Raw genomic sequence first — 21,835 nt, 5'->3', positions numbered from 1 at the left:
TGAAGGCTTTGATTCAAATGATGAACTAAACTGTTTGTCAGCACACTTCAAAATACAGTTGAATGAAATGTCAGCTTAAATGAAAAATTTCAGATTCTAAAATGTACCATGCTTTTTAAGTAGGAGAACTTCTCTCATTATTTTTAATTCCAATGTAGACATAAGAAAACAGCAATTAATATAGAACTTCTTTTTGAGTTTGTTTTCAGTTCAATTTTATTTAAAGTAATCCTTAAAACATTGACACAAGAATTATATTTTAGGATACAAAGAATGAGAGTTTTATTATACAACATTTGACTTTTTCTTCTAGTATTATAAAGATGTGCTAATGTATTAGGACATTACTAGGTCATTACCTAGGTCATTGGAAAAGAGTGTTCTTCCATATAGATTTGAGTTCCTAATTTTGTTCTCCCTAATCTTCCCACAGAGGAGGAGCTCAAAAGAGGTTGCATTTTCTGCAAACCAGAAGTGAGAAAGTCTGTCTAATGTTAGATTTCCTTTCTGGTGCTTTCCTACAGTACTCCTAGAAAAACAAAAAAGAAAAAAACAGGTTTTACAGACACTGTTTTTGCAAGGGGACAGTCTGAGTTGAATTAAATTGCATTGGTCTGTACAGGATTAAACAAGATGGCAGGAGATGACAATCACATACCAGAAATGGCAAAATAAATTATTTTCCCACGTTAGTAATACAAAGAGATGTCCTTCACCTAATGTCTCTTCAGGCAAATGGGGGAAATCCAACATCTGCTTCTTTCATATGAACAGCAGAGTTCAAAGTGAAATAAATCATCAGTATGAAGATGTTTTCACGTTTTTTTCTAACATCAAAATAATTAAATACCATTAAAAAGAGCAACATTTTTTCCAAAACAGGACTGTGTCCTTGTATAATATTGACTTTTCCAGATCTGCTCCAAACTTACTGATACACAGTATATAGCACAGTATACTAGAAGCTATAGATGAAAATGAAATGCGTTTTTATTGCTATTACCCTTCTGAAAATTGCCTCTCCGCCCTTTTCCTTCTAACAGAGGATGAACAGAGAGAGAAGTCTGTGTCCCATCATACTGTTCAGCAGCTTATAGTGGAGAAGGAGCAAGCTTTAGCAGATCTGAACTCAGTGGAGAAATCACTGGCAGATCTGTTCAGGAGATACGAAAAAATGAAAGAAGTGTTGGAGGGATTTCGGAAGGTGAGTCATACTGACGTTTCCCTCCTTTAAAGAGCAAAGCACAGCGGGCTGTCCTGTGGCAGTATACCAAGACAAGAAGGCGTGTTTCTAGTCACAGGTCCGATATACTACGTTAGATGTGGTGTGTGGCAGGGAGGGAGAACTTTAGCGTGCATCTGTGCTTTGTTTTCAGAATAGCTCTAAACAGGTTAAGATTTTGCACAAGATAACTTGCTCCTGTGTATGACACTGCAATGTCACATAACTGGAGGACTTCAACGTGTATTGGGGCTGGCGTTCAGACTGAGAGTTCTGTTGTAATTTAGTATGTGAATTCCTCTGGTCAGAGATTGTGTCTGAAGTGCTTAATATAATGTAATCCTTAGACAAATTCTATCCTGATATCAAGTGCAAAAAAAAGCATTGTAAAGCTTTTAGCGTTGTATAGTATGTTTTCACATGGTCTCTGTGTGAGGGTGTCAGTGTAAGACTGCATCCCTTAGAGTAGTTGAGTGTGACTCCCACAAGTGGGTGCTTGTCACACACATCAATCTCTTGAATTAAATTTAATGTAATCTTTTTATTTAAGAATGAAGAAGTGTTAAAGAAATGTGCACAAGAGTATTTATCCCGAGTGAAGAAAGAAGAACAGAGGTATCAAGCTCTCAAAATTCACGCTGAAGAAAAACTAGACAGGTAATTAATTGTATACATATCTTTTTAAGAGCTTGTGCTGCAGGAAAGTTCTTGTGGCTGAACCTTGCATCTCAAAACTATTCCTTTAGTATGAAGAGCAGAAGTGCTCTGTGATAGAAGGTGGAAAGAAATGCCCTAATGAGAATTTGTTTATTGGGCTGGTGTTTCTTCCAGCTCCTGATTATAATTGAAAAAAAGAAACAATTATTGTCACACTGAAAGGGTTCTCCAAGAGGAGGCCATATAAAGTGCCTTTAATTTTTACCTTTATCAAATGTATTCGTGTTTGTTTAATTTTCCAGGGAAGATCAAGAAAGAAGCCATTAGCTAGGTTTATGCAGCTATGGAGGGCTGTGCTCAGATATTTACATCTGCAGCTAATATTCCTGCCCCCAGTGCTTTGTTATTGCCCCTATGCTGTATTAATGTCCCTACGTCAATCAGCAGAACAGAACATGTAAGTGCTTTTCAACTATTTCAGTGCAGAATCAGTCAGGAAGCCTCTGTCTGTTAATACCAGCTATGTAAACGTTTATAGATCAGCCAGCTGTGTCCTGAGGGTAATGAGGAAGAGTTGCATGAAAGATCATGCCAGCTCTGCCTGGATAGTCACTCTTTAAGCTATCATAAGGAGTGAACATCTGATTGTGACTTAAGACAGGCAGCTCTGATTGCCTTTTTTTCTTAATGCTTCCATGTAATGCTTGAGCAAGCATTTCCAGGGATTAATGTTCAGAACTCATATTACAGTCCCCTTGACCCAAGAGATGTCTGCGTAATGTCACTGAGATTGATGAAAGCCTAAAATGAAATGACACTTGGATTCACTTCCCAGCTGTGATCCCAGCTGTGGGTCTAGTCTGTAAAAATTGGAAAACAGGTGTAGAAAGTTCCATAAAATACCTCTAGCTAAATGATCTTTGTGACTCCAGCCCAGACGTCTCAGAAAAGCGGGGGGGGGGGGGGAACAATGCAGACATTAATAAAGAAGGCCTTAAGCTTTTCAACAGGAAAAGGCTCTCCTGTAGAGAACCTGACAGGACAACAATCTGTTCTTTGTGGTGTTGGGTTGTTTTTTCCTTTTCTTCTTCCTTTTTTTATTTTTTTCTCCTTCCTAGAGCCAACGCTGAAATTGCACAAGTGAGAGGGAAGGCTCAGCAAGAACAGGCAGCATATCAGGCCAGCCTTCGCAAAGAGCAGCTGAAGGTGGATGCGTTGGAAAGAACACTGGAACAAAAGGTAAAGGCTGTCTCTCGATACCCTGAGATAGCAAGGGCAGAGCAGGCTAGAGGTTTGGAGTTGCTACTGTTCCCATTATATTTTGCATTAGAGGATGTAGTTTGGCTACTGGCGCAGTCAGCTGTTCACGGCAACTCAGTCTTCAGCGAAGTCTTCCTTTTCACGCAATTCCGTGTTCCATCTGGGGTTTCTAATGTTTCCAAAGGTCAGCAGCACATGACAGCAGTTTTTTTTTTTTTTTTTTTTTTTTACACATGGATAATACGCTAGGAGAGCCCTGCCAACTTCCTGTCAGAAATTCAGTTAACACTGAAGTCAACAGTAGAATCCAGTTTAACTGAAACCTTCCCCCCTGTGTGGCTGCATCCGGGACTCTTCTAGAGCTCCGAGGGCCCCTGACATCTGCCCAGGGCCCTCTCCCACTCCTCGCGGCCAGCTGGCCCTGCAGCTCCCGAGCCCTGGGAGAGAGCAGCCACCGCACAGCCCTTCGAAGCAAAATCAGCTGCATGTTCCAGGCAGCTGAGCAAAAACTTCCGTCTGCCAAGTGATCTCAGCCACCAGACCGTGTTATGGGCTAATTTGGATTCCTGCTCAATGAAGCTCAGTGTACACCTGTGTACCCAACATGGCTCTTCGTTTCCTTCGGTTCTTAGGTTTTAGATCATTCTTAGTTTACTTCTTTCAGCTTTTAGCTTTAGCTGTAATTCCAATGTTAGTTTAAATGCAACCACTTTAGTCAGCTGTAGAGCTATACAACTTAGGACAAGAGCAGTTGTAGAAAATCTGTAGCTTAGCAAAGCAACTTACCTCCAGTATGATGCAACTAGTTCTCACTTTGGACTCCTAGGAAAGAGGTTGAAAATAATGCTGTAAAAGAGCAGCCCCAAAGCATATTTACACTATGTAGAATTATAATGTGCTAAGAATGACTGCACTAAAGCAGTATGCTTTAGCGCTAAATTGCATTTATTAAAGTAGGGGGAACTCTATGTGGAAGTAAGCATATTGCTTGAATATATTATACATAATACAGCTATGTATGCAGATATATATATATATAAATTTGATATTTTTGTCACTTGTAATTTCCTTCTGTTCTCAGTATTGGTGAAAACATTGTCCTCCTGCATTTCTCCCAAAGGTTGGATTTTTTTTAAAGTGCTGATCTTAATGCAGAAATATTTTTCATAATATTTAATATTTCTTTTTATTTTCCAGAATAAAGAGATAGAAGAATTAACAAAGATTTGTGATGAACTGATTGCCAAAATGGGGAAAAGCTAACTTTTAACCAAATTTCTGGACTTTGATATTGAGTGCAATATGATCATTGGCACACTGATGTCCATACATTTATGTGGACAGGTTATATTTTCACTTTTTCGTATGCACTACTGTATTTTCTTTCTAAATAAAGTTGATTTAATTGTATGCAGTACTAAGATGACTATCAGAATTTCTTGCTATTGTTTGCATTTTCATAGTATAATTCATAGCAAGTTGATCTCAAAGTTCCTGTATCAGGGAGATTGTCAAGTTCTCTAATAAATTACAAATTGCTGATCCTAGCCTTCCCTTTGTACATGAGTTCCCATGTTGGATGTCTTTTGGATTTAATATAAACATGTATTACTTGCATGGGGACTCTTGCCTTAAGGAATGTAAACTTTATCTGCATTTGCTGATTTGTAAAATAAAACTAAAAATGAAAAAAATTAAAATGCATGTCACTTAAATGAAATTCTCTATTGTAAATAAATTTTTTCGTGAAAGTTGGACATAAGTATGACTTTATTTTACATACTTCATTTGATTACTTTATGTGCAACACCAGATATAGCACCTCTTATTAAGGAATTCCTGGAGAGAGAGTACTTTATTTCATCAAATAGTATCACTGCATGTTGAAGGTACTGGGGCACTCTGCCTGGATTTAGTGATAAGAATGAACTACTTATATGCACATACATTATATATATATGTATATTAATATACATGTGCTAGATTGGGACCATTCAGCTCTCAAGCATAGGCTTAATCCTACAAAATGTTTAATACTCTGACCCTGATCCAGCAAATCACTTGGGCAAATGCCATGAGACTCTGCATGAGCTGCAAATTGTGACATCAAATGATGGGATGGTGTTTTTTAAGCCTATCTGCTATTGATATTTGAATACATTTTCTTCTTCCTGCTTCTGGAAGAATTTGTCTGCAGAGTTTGTGGAGCTGAAGTACATGTGGTTCGAAGTACAAACAGAGTAAGCTAGATAAGTAGCAATTTCGCACACCTCTTTATCCTTTAAGTCATCCTCTGCAGAGGATTAGGTTTGTAAGATAAGCGTTAAGGCTTTAATAGCAAACAAACTGCTTGCTTTGTCTAATGGTCCATCTCTTGTATCTCCACGATGAGGACAATCTTCAGCCTGGTTCTTGTCAGCTCCCTTTTTGTAATAAAAAGTAAGTGAACTCCCTTTCCTTTCCATTCCTTTTTCTTTTCTTCCCCTATCCCCCCTTTTTTTCCTCATGGTTTCCTACCTTAGGTGTGGGCTCAGGCTCTTTACTGCGTTCTTGACTTTTCTCCTATGCTTGTTTGGTTTTAGATTGTATATGTGGTTAGCAGCACAGAATTTTACCTCTACTCTGTAATGTAAAATATAAATATTTATCCTAACAAATTTAAATGTGTCCCTGAGGACATCAAGTGTGCCTTTTGCTTTGCAACTTCTAAGTATGATATTTTAATTCTATTTCAAATTCATGCTTACTTTCAAAATACCACGTAGCTTAAACTAAGGATAAACTCCAGGAAAAGAAAGGATCAGGTTATGATTATGTTTAAACAAAAGCAAAATTCTTAAGATACTGTTGTAGCCTTCCAACTGGATTGATACTTTAAGAGAAAAGTAAACACAGATCACAGTAAGATTTTAAATGTTTACAGTGTACTTTTTAATGTTATTTTGGATCAAAGAATGTGCTGAAGGGAAAAAATGGTAGTATTTCAACTTGTTCTAGTGAACACTGCTCTGAAAATGTTACAAGAAGGTATGGATGCAATTACAGAATATCAGATACTTGTTACTTTAAGTGCAAGTTATAACAACCAAGTTATTTTTCTATCTTAAAACACAGTATCTGGGCAAATTCTGAAAAAGAAACATTGATAGGATTTTACGTAATCTTTAGCTATTTTTTAATGCATTTGTAATTTCTGTATATTCTTCAAACTAAATTAGCTGCATAGCTGTTGTTTTAAAGTACTTTTACAAACTCTAAACACTACTATTGTAACATGCCTTCTTTCTTAATGACAGGTGAAGCACTGCAGTGTTATACTTGCGTAGGTTCTAGTGATGAAGACTGTAACAGACAAGGAACTCAGCAGTGTCCAGGGCATTCAGATGCATGTGCAGTGATAAGAGGACAAGCAAGTAAGTAGTCACAAAATATAAATAATAGAAATAAATAACCAATGTTGGAAGGAGAAGAAGGTAGTCAGATAAGGAGGAAAAAAAAAAAAGAAAATATTTCCTCTCAAAATAAATGCTAGTAATAAATCTCAGTTCCTAATTGTAATGAATTAGCAGCAGTCTGATACAAATTCTCACTGAGTTTGATTTTTTTAATCACCATGATGATAAGCCGTATCCAGACTACACGAAAGCTATAGTAGAGAGCCTTAAATATTAGACACTTCTTACTTAAAATTGTCATTCTTACATTCAGTGATTTACCTTAAAGTTAAGAAAGAAAAGAAGGTAACGGGACACTGTATTTGAGTAGATTCCAAAATATTTAAGGTGTATCTATTGTATCAAAGATAAATTACAATTACTGAAACTTAAGTGGGAGCTTGGGAGTGTGCTATAATCAGATGCTTGTAAGTGTGGCCAAACCTTTGTTCTTTTTTATTATTGGATGGTCAGATTCACGTTAGTAAGATGCAGATATGAGTAAGTGAAGTTACGTTATGTTTGTTATGTATCCTGTTATGTTTGGGTTCAATGTGGCTCTGTTTCAGGTGGCATTATGAAGTCTTGTTCGTTCAGGTCGTTCTGTGAGCGGGCAAAGAGAGACGGATCCAGAGCGCCTGGAGTGAGTGTTCAGTGCTGTTACTCAAACAATTGCAATGCAAAAAGCCTGGGCTCAAGAATCACCACTTCCATGAGCTGCTTTTCTCTCCTCATCTTTGCACTGTTTTGGCACCCGTTGTTTAAATTGACATGAAAAAAAATATAGTATCATAAAGCAACAAGTCTGCCTTTTTTGAAAAGATTTAATGCATTTTCTAATCATTTTACTATGTACCATATTTTTCAGTAGAATATAGCAGTAGGCAGACCTGACAGATGTTAAGATAAAAAATGTTGCATCTGTTAAAGAATATGTCCTGACATATATTTAAGCATCTGTGCTCTTCTTATTTATCCGGAGGGGTTTATTGTGATAATACGTAACAATTTTCTATGACTTAGATAATGTATGTAAAGAGAAGAATTCTTAGGTGCAAGTCACAGCCTTTTAGTATGCTGAAAGGCCAATATCCTCCAAATACTGCTTAGTGTTGGTTTACATTCAAAAAAGAAAGCTGAAATTTTCAAGCACAAAGTGACTGAAAACTCTAGTAAGCCATGATGCATCTAATCTTTCAGAGAACATTTACAAACCGGGCAAAGCCAGAAAATTTGAAATAAGGATGCTTTATAATTATTAATTTAAATTACTTAAGAGATAGTCTCATTAAGAGAACAATGCATAAATATGTTTTGTATATTTCCTGAAAATCCTTTTCCATTCTTGTCTGATAGTGAAAGAATCTTACTGTGACACTAGAGAGAAGGAGAAAAAGAAAAAAAGAAGCTTGGATGTGAGTTTAGTAAGCTCCCCTCTAGAGTTCAACAGCTTCTATCTCTACTGCTGGTTTTGAGAGCAAGATGTTTAATTCTCGTGTTATAACCAAATTGCACTTGAGTAATAACATTTTTTAATCCAAATTCTTCTTGCAGTTTCAGCTATGTATTTCATTCCTCGCTGTCCTAAACCTGGTTCTTTGAGAGTAGGAGTGTATAGTCCCCTAGTCTCACCTTCCTCATTGACATCAATAAGTGGGGGAGTTGGTCTGTGAGTTTTGCAAAGTAATGAAATCACTTGGGAATCTTTCATGATGTAAAGAAATAAATCAACTTAATGAACAGTCACATTCATTGCAGTCTTGCCAAGTAGTCACTCGGGAATGGGCCATGTCACAGGAGGCGTTGTACACTGCTAGCTAGCAGGCAGAATTACTTTGACGTGGTTGTGCTCAAACTAGACAAGACACAACACAGTGTGACAGCAACAAGCACGTTATTGGGTCTGTGATACTGCAAAGCAAGGCTGGGTAGGTAGAGGTAGGTGGTACCTCCATTGATTCAAGTAGGAGTACAGATATGCAGATGATCAATAGTCACAGATTTTTAATATCCAGCAGTGATGATCTGGTCCAATCTCCAGTATACATAGCACACAAACTGACATAAATTTCAATAGGTGTAACTTAAGTAGAGCTGGTCTTGTGGTGGAGTTATAATTTTAGTTGCTCACTTGGAAAAAAATATGGTTATCAAGTTTATGGAACTCACAAAATGTGTGGCAAATTAGTTTTTTGTTAGCTTTCTGTTGCGACTTTTTTCACTCATTCTTTGAAAAATCAATCCCAGGCAGTGTATCTTAGGATTCTGCAGATGTTTACAAAAAAGAAGATTGCAACTTCTAGAGAGTTGGCTTTAAGTGAAATCACTGAAACTTCCAAGTCCCACATATCCCTAACCTGCCTTTTAGCTGTTGCCTGTCACACCAAACTGTCCCACTGCTTTCTTGTACTGTTTCCTATGTCTTGATCCTTTCATCACCTTTTGTGGTTTGTGAAAGGATAGTTTGGGACTATCCTTTTGGATTTTGTTTGCATTTAATCACAAACAGTGGGGTTCTGGTCTGTGAGTAGTTGCTAGTCACAACCATAAAGCTGTTGAATAAAACTGCAACAATGCAGAGAGATCTTGGCTAAGAATATAAATTTAAACTTAAATATCTCATATGTATATAAAAAAGAGTAGCTAATAAATATTTTTCATTTTATTCTCAGCTTGAATCAGTTCCTTCAAGGTGTTCTGCTACACTAAACATGTATTGATTGAATCTTTTTTTTCTGATTGTACTGTAATGACAGATCCATATCACATATAAAGTGTGTAAATGCTCTGTGCATTTTCTTAATGAGAAGTTAGAATATATGCAGTGTCTGACAATGTCTCTTGATAAACAAAATTGCATCTTTTATTTGGGACTTCCAGTTGCATGTAGAAGTATACATTTCTCAGTAGAATGTATTGCTTAAATTGTTAAATAAAGTAAAACATGTTGATAGTTTTCTTACTGTGAAATTTCTGTGATCAAATAAGAAGGTAAGGCTCTATCCCCTTGACAAACATGATCTGGCATTCCTGACTACTACTTTAGGTAACTCGCAGACACACACCCCTTCCATCTGATTCTGCTATTTAGCTCTTAAAGGGCTGTATTTTTTTTTTTTATGATTCTGACATTTTTCTTTCCTAGTTATGATCCTGAAGTGTGCATGCATGTATATATCTAGAAATGATAAAATTTATTCATGGTTGATGAGAGATATTTCACAACGAATTGTGGCATAAATATTTAAGAGGAAGACAAGCTTAGGAACAAGGTAGAACAAAACAAAACATTTTAAGAACTTGATTTTTAAAAAAATCTCCATTCAAAATGCAGAAAATTATTTTAAGTTGCCATTAACATGACTGTGCAGAGCTATTCCTACTCATATGTAATTTTCTGAGGTTTCAAAACCCATATAATCATTTCTGGACCAGTGTTACAGTTTTTATGTTCCTTTATATTGACAGACAATTGAGACAAATGGAGCAGAAATGGGGGATGGATTGGATTCTGTTTCTACTAAAATTTTTAGAATGCCTTTCTTGCCTCTTATGTCAGTTGGAACGACTTAGTGCATCGATTGGGTAAGCAGTGGGTTCTCAGTGGGGAATAAGAAACTATGGAAGCTTGTGAGCTTTAAAATCTAAATCAGAGAGGATTACCTAAATGCTGGCCGTGAAATTTAATGAAAAAAAAATATAAAGTACATATCTGAGTCACAGACCAGTTTCTTAACATTCTCATGTGAAATGTTAGTTTTGTGGCTCTGTTCAGTAGAGATTAAAACAAAAAACACCCTTGCACCTTCTGTTCTCATGTCCTTATGAGCAATAAAACCCTGGTGTCAAATGTTTTGCTGTGAGCACATCTGCAAAATTTGTATCTTGCCTACAGGATGTCTTGCAGCATCTTTCTGAAGAACTCATGATGTCACGGTAAGTGTCACAAGAACTCGGTGCTAAGTTTCTGCATGAAGATGGTCCAGAAACTTTAAGAAATTTTGCAGATGGTTCATCCATAAACCATGAGGATGGTTTATGTTGTCATAGGAACATGTTTCTAAGGGAGACAGGAGATGTACTTTTCTGGAACAGAATGAAAGCAAAGGAATGACAGTGGGAGGAGGTGCTGAGCATTTTGTAGCTAGCCAGCACTCTGTGCTTACAACCAGTAATCTGGAAAGAAGTATGCTATTATTAAAATTGCTTGTTATACCACATACACCTATTGGCTTTGCTAGCAAACATGTATCTCCTAATTTACTGCAGCAGACAATGTTTCTTTCAGAAACTACTCTCTTAGCTACTAAAACAAGAGATTTGTAAGTATAAGATAATGTTTGAGAGGTGAAAGGGGATTTCTCACTCAAAGATGTTTCTCTGAAAGACTTCCTGACCTTCCTGCCTCACAGAAATGTTTTCCCTTGTTTATTTTAAATACTGAAGGGTGGTTTTTGAACATCAGCAGAGTCTTGGCCACAAAATCAAAGCTGGTTTTCAAATGCATTCATTTATTCTTCCACTAAATTAGAGACATCTGTAATCTCATTTTAAGGATGCTAGTCACTCCTAGTTTCTGACTTCAAGGGCAAAAAGGTCAAAAATATCTGTAGATTTGTCCTTGGAGTTCAGACTCCCTAGCTGGGATCTTTTCAGCTGGTTCAGAGCCTTATTTTTACCAAAGTAGCTATGAATTTTTGATATGTGGTTTTGTCCCTCTGCTCTTCCTACCTTCACAGAGCTTTTGCAATGAGTTCTTGATATCTTCAGTGTGTTGTCTCCCTTAGCAACTTGTTCTCAGCCCCTTTGGCAGCTTTTGGAAGACTTTTATCTTCATTAAAAGAAAGTATCTATGATATGTATGAATCTGAAGTTCTCATACGTGTTTCTGTAGGTCAAGCATAATAATCTCTAAACTGCCTCTCCTAACTCGATAATGATTATTGATTTCAGTCTTAATAAGTATCAGAGGCTTTGGTCTGTTTTTCTTTGTGCTTAGTTATGTAGACATAATGGTCAGACTTGGATAAGCGCACACTGGATGAAACCTGAGTTCCCATCAACAGACATACTAGAAACACTGTTTAAAGTAGGATTCCGAATCTTTTGCCAGGGTCCAGCCTTGTTGAGTGTGCAAGGTTTGAAGAACCAGGGATTAAGATGCACAACGCATTGAAACACAGAAATAAGCTTGAAAGTAACCCACTTTCATGTGAAGAAATAAGCACCTTTGCAGTGTGAAGTGGCCTCAGTGCCTCTTCCAGTCTCATCTCTGCGATTCACTCCATTTGTGAAAGCTGCCACCACCACTTGTAGGTGGGCAGGGTGCAACTTGTTAGCAACAGTTCTGTTTTCCTCTCTCCCCTCATGTAGTCCTTTTCGGAGTTAAGCTTTTCAGACATTTCATTCGCACTATAGTATTAACAGCACTTAGGATTATTTGGCAGTCTCTATCATTTGGTCTCTACATTTTCCTAGTCAGCTATGAGTTCTAGTATCCTATTAGATAAACATACCTGGTTTTGTTAAATAATCTGTTTCAATGAATATGACCCTGGAAAGAGAAATTTGGTTGCCAGGATGAAGAAAATAGATGAGTGAGCCAGTAAACTGAGTCAGGAAAAATGTTCATCAGGAAGTCCTCTGAACCAGGCTGGATCTGTAGAGTCAGTGCTGGCAGCACAGAGCTTTGGCAGTACATTTGTTACCATTCTTGTAGCCATATGTAGGCAGAGACTAAGGAGAGAGGAGATTTATCAGGGAGCTTTTCATTTTGCGTCATTCGTGCAATAGATAAAAAAGAACAGTTTATACTTGGATTCTGTTCAGTTAGCTCTCCCCAAGCTTTAGGACAGGGAGGAGCTCTTACTGAAATATCTTTCTGTTTCTGACTCATTTCTGTCCTGAACAATTGCTAATTTTATATAGACTTAGTCTCAGCATAGATCTTCATTCTGAATTCTAACACACAGCTGTGGTGTCAAACCACAGGCCCCGAAATGGATGCATGCATGACAAAAACCTCTGTTTGTGGAGGGTACATTGCTCTTGAAATGAGAGCAGCTTCACAGTCAAGCTGCTTTCAACAATCGCTGGCAATTTCCTTATGCCTTCAGCCGTGATATTTTAGGAAGTGTGCAAGCCAGTAAGGCTTTCAGAGTTGGCCCCGGCGAGACTGTTATGAGGATGGTGGCAGGTAGGAGAAAAGAGAACTCATTTCACACTTCCTGTCAATGCTGCAGAGAAAGTCCTTTCAAAGCCCATCTTCTCAGTACTCAAAAATCAGAATCCTGCTTGTAAATTTAAAATAATACTTTGCTCTTCAATGACCCGACTGTCTAGTTAGCTAATCCAACCTTTACTTTAACATGGCTTATGGAAAGCTTTTTATGCTTATTTAAACTTTGGCTCCAGCCACACTGACAACTAGAGCTATTTGGGGCAAATCCTGGTGGCTTCTCTTTCAGCTTGCTATTCAGCAGGATGAATAGCGGATTACTAGCCCATGGACTAGGTGCTTGGAGCCAGCAAACAGAACATCCTCCCGTTTTGGAGCTGATCTCTAAGGCTGGGTGTGCTTGAGGCACCAGCGAGGATCTTTCTGTGCCCACTCTCTGAGAACAGCAGACAGATGGCCCACCTACCACTTTGTTCCTAGAAACACAGCGTGAATCTCAGCTCTTAACATAATTCTCTTCTCTCTCTCTCTCTTTTTTTTTTAATTTTATTTTATTTTTAGCAAATGTGATCTGGATTTGTCCAGAAACTACAGAGGCATAACATTATTTTAATTTCCTAAGTGGGAAACAGAGGTCAAGACAGAAACAAATCCCAGTTTGGCAGAGGAAATGGGATTTGACTAGAGGTGTGAAATCAGGATAGGATTTAGCTATTTTGCTGCCTTTTGTCGTGGTTCAACCAAGATGCCTGCAGACACTGAATGCCAAATATCTCTTAGCTCTCGTCCCCATCTTAGCATCAGTTCTTCTCAAGGCTGGAATCTTGATATGAGCTTTTTTCTGCTTTACTGGAGATTGTTGTTCATAATTCAGGTCTATTCTGTAATTCTGATTAGATTCTTCTAGTTCTGCCTGAAATGAAAAATCTGAACAGTCTGTAGTGCTAAATCAGAAACTCATTTGTGTGTTCCTTGTTAAGCATCAGTGTGCTCAGTCTTAACCATTCTTTCTGTGGTAAAATTACCTTTATAGCTTTGCCACTGAATTAAGAAAAAAAACTTCTCAGGGTTTAACCTAATCAATGTACTTTCACGCAGTCAGCAGTAAGCCTGTCTTTAACCCTTTATACAAACTGGTGTATCCACACAGTAAAGCAGATCTGGCACCTGGGCTGGGACATATAGGACAAGCTCATCAGATGTATTTACCATTACAGCCTCTAAAGAAGGATGCCAAGCTGCATAGGTAACACAAATGTAACTTTTACAAATGTTTTAATTTAATGTAATTTTTTTAATGTAATTTTTTTAATGTAATTTAAACAAATGTTTTAGCTATTCATGTAAACAGAAAAAAAATTTTTTTGAAAGAACTAATATAAATATTTTTTAGTTTTGGGTAATGCTCTTGTAGCTGTAATAAACTAAAGAGGTAAAGTGAGATGTTTTCAGGTAGGGAAAGCATCTTTAATGAGACCAGCTAAGAAAGTTTAAGAAAGAAGCAGGCAGGCATGCTTTCAGACAGAGATCCTTCTGCAGATACGGAATCTCTTAAGATACACCCATCAACCCAGTCCAAAGGAGCTCCTTTTTGCTCACATACTTAAGATTACAGAAGATGCAGATCCAGGTGAGACTGAATGAAATAGATACTACCACAGAAATAGTGACCTGACAGAAAATGTTCCAGGGACATTTTGCACTGTATTTTCCCTGGTTTGAGTAGTAGAACTTCAGTACATATTTTATATTTACCAACATATTCTTTTCCTTTTTCTTCAGATGTGGTCTGGGAGTGCTTGGATTTCCTGTAGGAAAATCTACAACCACTTTTGAAATGCTAATACAAGTATGCATTTAATATATTTCTTACAGTATTTGCTGAGTTTTAGCAGTATAATTAAAAAGTGATGCTGAAATTTTGCATTTTGATCAGGGTAGTGACACAGAACTAAATTACAGTACTAGACTAAATCTTTTAACAACAACAAGAAACCAGAAGATCAGCCAGGAATTATCACCTTCCTAAATGTGTTTTGTTTATTATGGTCTCATAACAAGTCACCAGTATTAAAGGAGGCTCCTTTTCTGTCTAATCCATGGAATCCAGCCTGTCACTGAATTTTCTTGGTTTTACTTCTCCAGAAAGGTCCACATGCATGACTTCAGTATACAAAGGCTTAAATACTCACTTCCTTTTTATTTAAACTCCAGTTTAATGAGCATTGTAAATTACTCCATATTCTTTCATTCTCGCTTACATTTAGGACTTAGCTTGTTTGGTTTCTCAATGTTTTAGAAACTAGCTGCAGATACAAAAATAAGTAAATCTGCTTCTACATGTACACTTTTTAAATTCTAATCCTCATTCTTCAGAAACCTGCAAAAGAGTCTCTAGAGAGACAGACTTTCCACCACAGTCTGGACACAGATGACAGGGAGAGATCATAGAATCAGTAAGGTTGGAAGGGACCTCTGGAGATCATCTAGTCCAACCTCCTTGCTCAGCAGGGTCACCTAGAGCATGTTAGAAAATCCCACAGTCATGTACTGCAAGCCTAAGGGAGCCCCTGCCTTCCGCTATTTTCCTGGCTGCCCCCAAAACACTTGTTTATAGGAACTTCTCGCCTTGTCTTCGAGGGCTTGTCATGCTGCGCACTAGCAAGTTTTAGGACCGTAGCTGTTGGTCAGGGTAGGTGAGTCTGAGCAGAGGCAGAGATGTACTGTAGTTCTACATGCACACACCACCCCAGGACCCCTGGCCAGTGGGATGGTGGCCAGGCACCGTGGCACACCAAAGGGGCAGTATTGCTTCCAGGCAGAAGAGGCACTGCAGTTTGCTAGGGCTAACGCCTTATTATGGCAGAAAAGCCTGAAGCTGGCTGAGGCTTGTCTCCACCATTGCTCTTCCCACCATAGTGTATCAGATAAAATCTACACGCACAGTCAAAAAGCTGTGATGTGTGGTTTAAATGTATGCATCTTCTAAACAGAAAACAAATCCTTTTCTTCTTTTTTATGTTGCTTTGTGAAGCTTTTGCTAGTGTGATCAAGGACTTACTTATACAACAGCAAGCCAGAGGTGGAAGAAGCTGATGTTTTGGGAGCCTTGGCAGCTGCCTCTGAACCACAGTCCCATAGGTTTTTCCTGAATAGGTAGATCTTGTCTTAATCTGAAGTCCTGTGTATACTTGTTATGACTCCCACAGCATGACCTGCCCTTCACAGGTAAGGGATTTTTCTTTTCTGACAGTTGCATTTGAAACTGTAGAATGGGAAGTCTAGTTCTGCTTTCCTAGTTAATACTGATATATTTGCTGTTTCCAATGTGTGGCTAGACTGCAAAATGTTATTCTCATCAATCCTGCTATCAATGTGCTCATAAACCATATAATCACGAGAGTAACAGAGAGGCAAACAGCTAAAGCATGAATAGTAAAAGTATAAAGAGAAAAATAAATGTCTAGTTTTGTAAATTTTTTTCTGTCAGATAGATTTATGCAGATGCCTGTGAAACATAGAATTCATTCAGAATATCTGAATCTATCAGCTGAATGAAAATGACATTAAAACATCAGATTTCAAGGGCTGTGTGTTGTCCACTTTCCTGCGTTCTCCTAAGGTGAAATGTCAGCCAGACAGCAGTACTTTCTACACTTAAAGAAGGACAGAGTACCTAATTAAAAAAATTCTAGAGGCCTTAGCTTCATGTTTTATTTGCTAATCCTCAACACTGTGCTATGATAAAAACCGTAACAACTAAGGCTGGGAAGGAGGGGGTTCGTACAGAAGCTGCAGCCCTAACAGATTGTAATCAGTGCTTCAAGAAAGGACAAAATGAAAACAGCTTTCAGCCACACTAGCTCTGATGAATTGAGGTAGTTCTCAGGAAAAGCTATTTTCATGTAGTATTTTTAACCATAAAATAGAGTTCAAATAAATTAACTTGAACTAGAATTGCATATCTCAGTGGAACGAGGAATCCTCTAGTTAGCTTAGGGTAACTATCTTGATTAGTAGAGAGAGTAATAGCAATATATACAAAGCAATATGTTAACCTCTGCCTTCCCTTAGAAAAGTCAAATGATCTCACTAATGGCAAGGAAACTGATGACACTGAAGGACATTTATGCCAGGAATAATCAGTTTTTACTTATCGATATCACTGTGACTCGGCCTGGAGTTAACAGTAGCTGTAGTATCCATTCATTTGCTGCTCGGTGCCCATGAAACGCTTTTTGCTGGATCTGTTCCCTAGCAATAGTTCTAATTCCACAGCTAAGCTGTTGCTCTCAAGAGGCGTATTATTTTGTATATGCAATGATATAGTATAAATCTATTCTATTGGCAAAGCTAGTACATTAATGCAAGTGATCTCGCAGAGCTCTATCCCAGGCAGGCAAAGTAATCCATGTAAAAATGTGTCTTCCTCTCATATCCTCAATAACATGTGTGCAAAAGTTTTGTTTCTGAAAACTGGGGAGCTTCCTGTCCACTGACAACATTTTTTGAATGGAAATAATAATAAGCAGTAGCAGCGACATCTCCATATCCTTAAACTCCTTCAATCTACAGTAGTTATCTTGCTATAAAGAAAAGGATGATGTGATCCAAAGGGCACAGATATGAGTGAAAGTACTCCTATGTGCTCTGAATCCAATGATTTAATTCAAGTAAAGCTTCAGTTTATTGCAATGGCTGTATTAGTTTGAGATGTAGCTGTTCTTGCATAGCTTATTACTAAGACTATCTGCAAAATATCTGGAATAGCTGAAACACTGTTAAGCCATTTTATAATATTGTTATCTAGGAAGGAAGTGTCTATTGCAGTTACATCAGGTGAGCACTCTTCAATATAACCACACAAAAATCCAAGTTAGCGTGAACAGTATTTATATAACGTTTGAGTGAACGTGGTTCTTTGACAGAAATGCAGCCAGGACCAAATTTAGTTGCCATCATGCACAAGTGTTTTTTAGCCATTGCTTTTCTGAAGACATATATTGGATTGCTACTTGAATTGTGCTAGCACCTCTGTATAGCTATTTTCTCACAACAGTAAGCTTGGTAATACAATGGTATTTTGAAGTGTAGCTCAGATTTTATGAATGGTTTACTTCACTTTTCAGGGGCTTGTTTTCTGTCTCTTGGCAGCAGAGCCTCACCATGAACATTTCTAGAGTGAGAACATGGAAAAAAAGAAATTGTTGAAGCACAAGAAAATACCAATCACAGGCAGGAAGCAAGTCCTTTAGTCTGATATTTTAGCTAGAAAATATTCCATATATATTTAAATTTTTAATATTTTGCTTTTATATCTGAGCGTGAGACCCTCTTGGCAAGCAGTAGCAAGCAGTAACCTAGTCTGCTTTATAGACAAGGACAATTGCTGTCTCTTTTATCCTCCCGTGTTTGCCATATTTGATTCACTGAGCTATCTGATTTGGAGACCTTATTTTGGCACATCCAAAATAATGACAGCAATGACAATGATTGACGGGAATTTTGAAAATTAAGAATCAAAGCCACTATGATTTCATCCACAGCCTCATTCTGTGAATATTTAAGTGTCCTTAAATCCCACTTACTTTGCACATTCAGGATTTTTTCCTTTGTTGGAGCAAGACATCAAATAGCAATAGAAAAATGACTGATTAGGATCATCAACAAACAGTTCTTGTAGGTTCATTAAATTATCTCACAGCTGCCTGATGTTCTCCAAACATTTAGGAAAATTAGAAGAGGATCTTTCATGCTGGAGTGAGATAAAAAGAAATTACTCTTTCTGGAGGAAAATATATATGGGAAAAAATATCTATACAAATATAGATATTCACTGACACCACCCAACAGACTGAAGAACGTGAGTGTACATATTACCTTTTCACCCAGGATAAATTCTGACGATATGGAAGTCAAACAGAATTCTATAACAGATCACGAATTTGGCCCTGGGAATGTAATGCTATTTTCTAGAAATAAGAATAGGCAACAATTATAGCACCCTTCATCTGAGGATTTCAAAACCCTTTGGACACACACCTCATTTCCAGCTCAGTCCTTCTCAGACAGCTCCTCAGCCCTCTTCTTCTGCTTTTCCCAGAATTAGGGAGGGCCTCAGCAGTCATCTGGTACTGGAGCCTTTTGTGTCTTCCCTCTCTCCTCAACTTGTTTCTTGTCACCTCTTGTCACTTTGTTCCTTCAAAATCACTAAAACTTTCTTTTCCTTTTCCTTTCCTCCATATACTAAAATAATCAGACCATCTATTTATTCACGCAGTGGTCACCCTCTACCACTTTCACATCCCTTCCAAAAACTTTTTTTTTCCCCCTCAGGAATTCTTCTTTCTTTCATTTTACAATAACCTTCCATAACCTTTACGAAATGTTGCTTGTGCTTGCCTGACATCTCGCTCTCACGCAGATTATTAAGCATGCTTACCATGCTTTTCTTGGAGTTACGAGAAACATAATACTCATTCTGAAGACTCTTACACTGTGAAAAGATCTTTTGAGCTTTCCTCAGAGAAAATGCCAGAGAAGTCTTATTGGCAAACAGTTGCTAGAAACTAGAGCCTCACTCTGCTCTCTTAAAAAGTTTTATTTTTAACTCACATCCCTTGACATTTTGTAACAAAAAAGATGCACTCCTTTTTATCTGATGGTTTTTAAATAATTTTTTTTCTCTGTGTCACAGGTGTCTATCCATAATGGAGTATGAAATTTGCTCAGCCAATGTCTGTAGCTATTACTTTGCAGCTCGTAAGGTGAGGCAGGGACAGTGCCCTGGTTTGGGAACGTCCGGTAGCGTGAGCACCTCCTTACTTCAGAGTAACTACCTGCTAAACCTCAAGCTAACAACACTGGTGAATGGCTCAGGAACCTTCTAACTGCTCTTACAAACAAGCTCTCCAGAAAATTCTTTCGCTTGCATTAATTTGCATATAACATCACTGCTTATATGTTTTTGTATTATGTTACTTGACAAAAATCTTTTAACTGTGACATGTATCCAAATTTAAGATGTTAAATAATTCACCAATCAATTTATATCTATCTAGGGTATGATTATTTCAGTCTTTTTTGTGTGTGTGTGCGTGTGTGTGTGTGTGTGTGTGGTGTTTAAGTTTTAGGATCATGAGCAATATGATTAAATTAATATGAAAATAAAATTTGATCTCGAAGTTTCTATTTATCAACAGCTTTATATTTGAAATCTTATCAGGGTAGCAGAAAGTCATGCACTCACTGGATTCTGCTTCAGTTAGATGTCCATAAGGAGCTGAATACTACCAGTTTCCACCAGCAGATGGTACCCGGGATTTACAAATGTCTTTATAGGTGCTTATCCTCGCTACTATTTGTTTTGTCAGTATAAACAGGAATTTCTAATGACAGACTGTGAATGACAGCTCAAAGTGAGCCTTGTTCCTCAACTTACTTAGCTGTCAGATCTACCTATGGAATCTATCCCAAGATGTATTGCATGAAGTGCTCAGATTCCCCAGGTCAGACTGACATATAATTTCTTGTTCTCTAGGTGTGGATTTATTTTATTGTTCTCCAAAGTAATGCTTCCCATTAAACACAGAGCTGACTGGCGATTTCTGCAGTATTCTGTAAAAGCAATCATCTACTGAACAAACATTTCATCCTTGCTATAATTTTTATTTAGACATTGCTTGAGTCTTCAGTATGAACCCGAGCTGAGTAATACCTATGACTACCCAGGAGTTTAATTTCTACATAAAAATCTTTAAATAGTCTTTGTAGATGTTCATACTTTGTAGGAAGATACTCCAAATTAACGATAGCAATGCACTACATCTCAAATTGACTGATTTCTGTCTATTGAATGACCTACTTGTAAGCACTGTCATGAGGATTATATCTGAGGAAGGCCTATTTTGAAGACCATATGCCTTCAGGCTGGTAATTTATTGTGCATCCTTGCCAGATCTCCTGTGTGCAAATACTAGACCTGCCTCACATTCATTGCTGTTTCACTTAAACAGGATTAGTTCTTCCTTATAGGTCCTTTATGTTAGGTCTTCTTTATATCAGTGCAAAAACATGGAATCAGGCAGAACACAGTGTTAAATAACAAAAAAAAGGGGGGGGGGAAATCAATGTGTATATTAAATCTAATAGATTGTGCTCAAAGTATCAGCTGTTAATACTGTGCTCATCATAATATCTTAACTAAAAAACTTACTAAAAGGTTTTTGCTGTTTAGCTATTTCTACCGATATCTATGTCAATCTCCTTTGACTATTCTGTGTGATTTTGACATTATTAGAAGTCTTGTTATGAAGGCTCTGAAATTCATACTCATGTCTTCCCGTTCCAGAAACAAATGTTAAAAAAAAAAAAAAAAAAAAAAAAAAAAAAGTATAAGTCTACCCTGTAAACATGACCACAGTGACCCAGAGCTGATAGGATAAGACTCTGAACTGGACATCAGTCTTTTACACTCAGATACATAAATATTCTGTTTTTGAAAAATAGCTAAAGATTTTCCCACAGATTTATAAACATTCTACCATGTCTGGAAACACTGTGTAGTAACATAGCAAAACTTGTCCACTAGTGAAGTGGAGCTTTTTAAAACAAACAAATAAAAAGTGATGGTGGGCACAAAAACATGAAGGCAAGTTTTCTGTAAGATTTGTTGTTGCTTCCTTTTTTTCAAATGAAGCAGTCTGCAGATTTGTAAGAAGGTTCAAAATATTGACAGTCTACCTTCCTTAGCTTTTGTTTCTAAGCTCTTCCACCTTCAACTACAGTGGTGTTTTCTTTATTAGTGTAGTTTATATCTCTAACAAAATCCCATCTGTTTAATTCTGTCCTAACAAGAAAGAAACTAGAATTTAGGGAACATTAGAAACAGTTACAGTGCCATAAACTAGTCATCATAAAGACTAAATTGGGATGAATATGATAAAGGGCTTTTTTCCTCTATTCCTGGTTTTAAAGTCATGATAAAAAAATCTAACCAGAATTTGAAATTTGGTGAAATAAGAATACAGGTGTGATACCAACTGATACTCTTGTAAACACGCAAAATTATTCTTATTCAACAAA

The 21,835-nt window shown here is 37.3% G+C and overlaps 1 protein-coding gene and 1 long non-coding RNA gene across 8 annotated transcripts in view; one reads left to right on the top strand and one right to left on the bottom strand.

Annotated features, from left to right (window-relative positions):
* The window catches only part of TACC2 (transforming acidic coiled-coil containing protein 2), a 150,917-nt gene extending 146,016 nt beyond the window's left edge, over window positions 1-4,901 (top strand). For all 6 annotated transcript variants that reach the window (XM_062580689.1, XM_062580692.1, XM_062580691.1 and 3 more), the window contains 4 exons: window positions 1,044-1,204; window positions 1,773-1,879; window positions 2,998-3,118; window positions 4,337-4,901. In XM_062580689.1, coding sequence (XP_062436673.1) covers window positions 1,044-1,204; window positions 1,773-1,879; window positions 2,998-3,118; window positions 4,337-4,402 — 455 coding nt within the window. In that variant the 3' untranslated portion in view covers window positions 4,403-4,901. The remainder of the gene's footprint in view (window positions 1-1,043; window positions 1,205-1,772; window positions 1,880-2,997; window positions 3,119-4,336) is intronic.
* The window catches only part of LOC134143048 (uncharacterized), a 60,030-nt gene continuing 38,479 nt past the window's right edge, over window positions 285-21,835 (bottom strand). For both annotated transcript variants that reach the window (XR_009959017.1, XR_009959018.1), the window contains 2 exons: window positions 3,926-3,961; window positions 285-529 (listed from right to left, as the gene is read on the bottom strand). This is a non-coding gene — a long non-coding RNA (uncharacterized LOC134143048). The remainder of the gene's footprint in view (window positions 530-3,925; window positions 3,962-21,835) is intronic.

Source organism: Rhea pennata, chromosome 7 (assembly GCF_028389875.1).
Source record: "Rhea pennata isolate bPtePen1 chromosome 7, bPtePen1.pri, whole genome shotgun sequence".
Lineage (NCBI taxonomy): Eukaryota > Metazoa > Chordata > Aves > Rheiformes > Rheidae > Rhea > Rhea pennata.
Note: the sequence above shows the minus strand (reverse complement) of the source record. Positions and strands in the feature narration are given on the sequence as shown.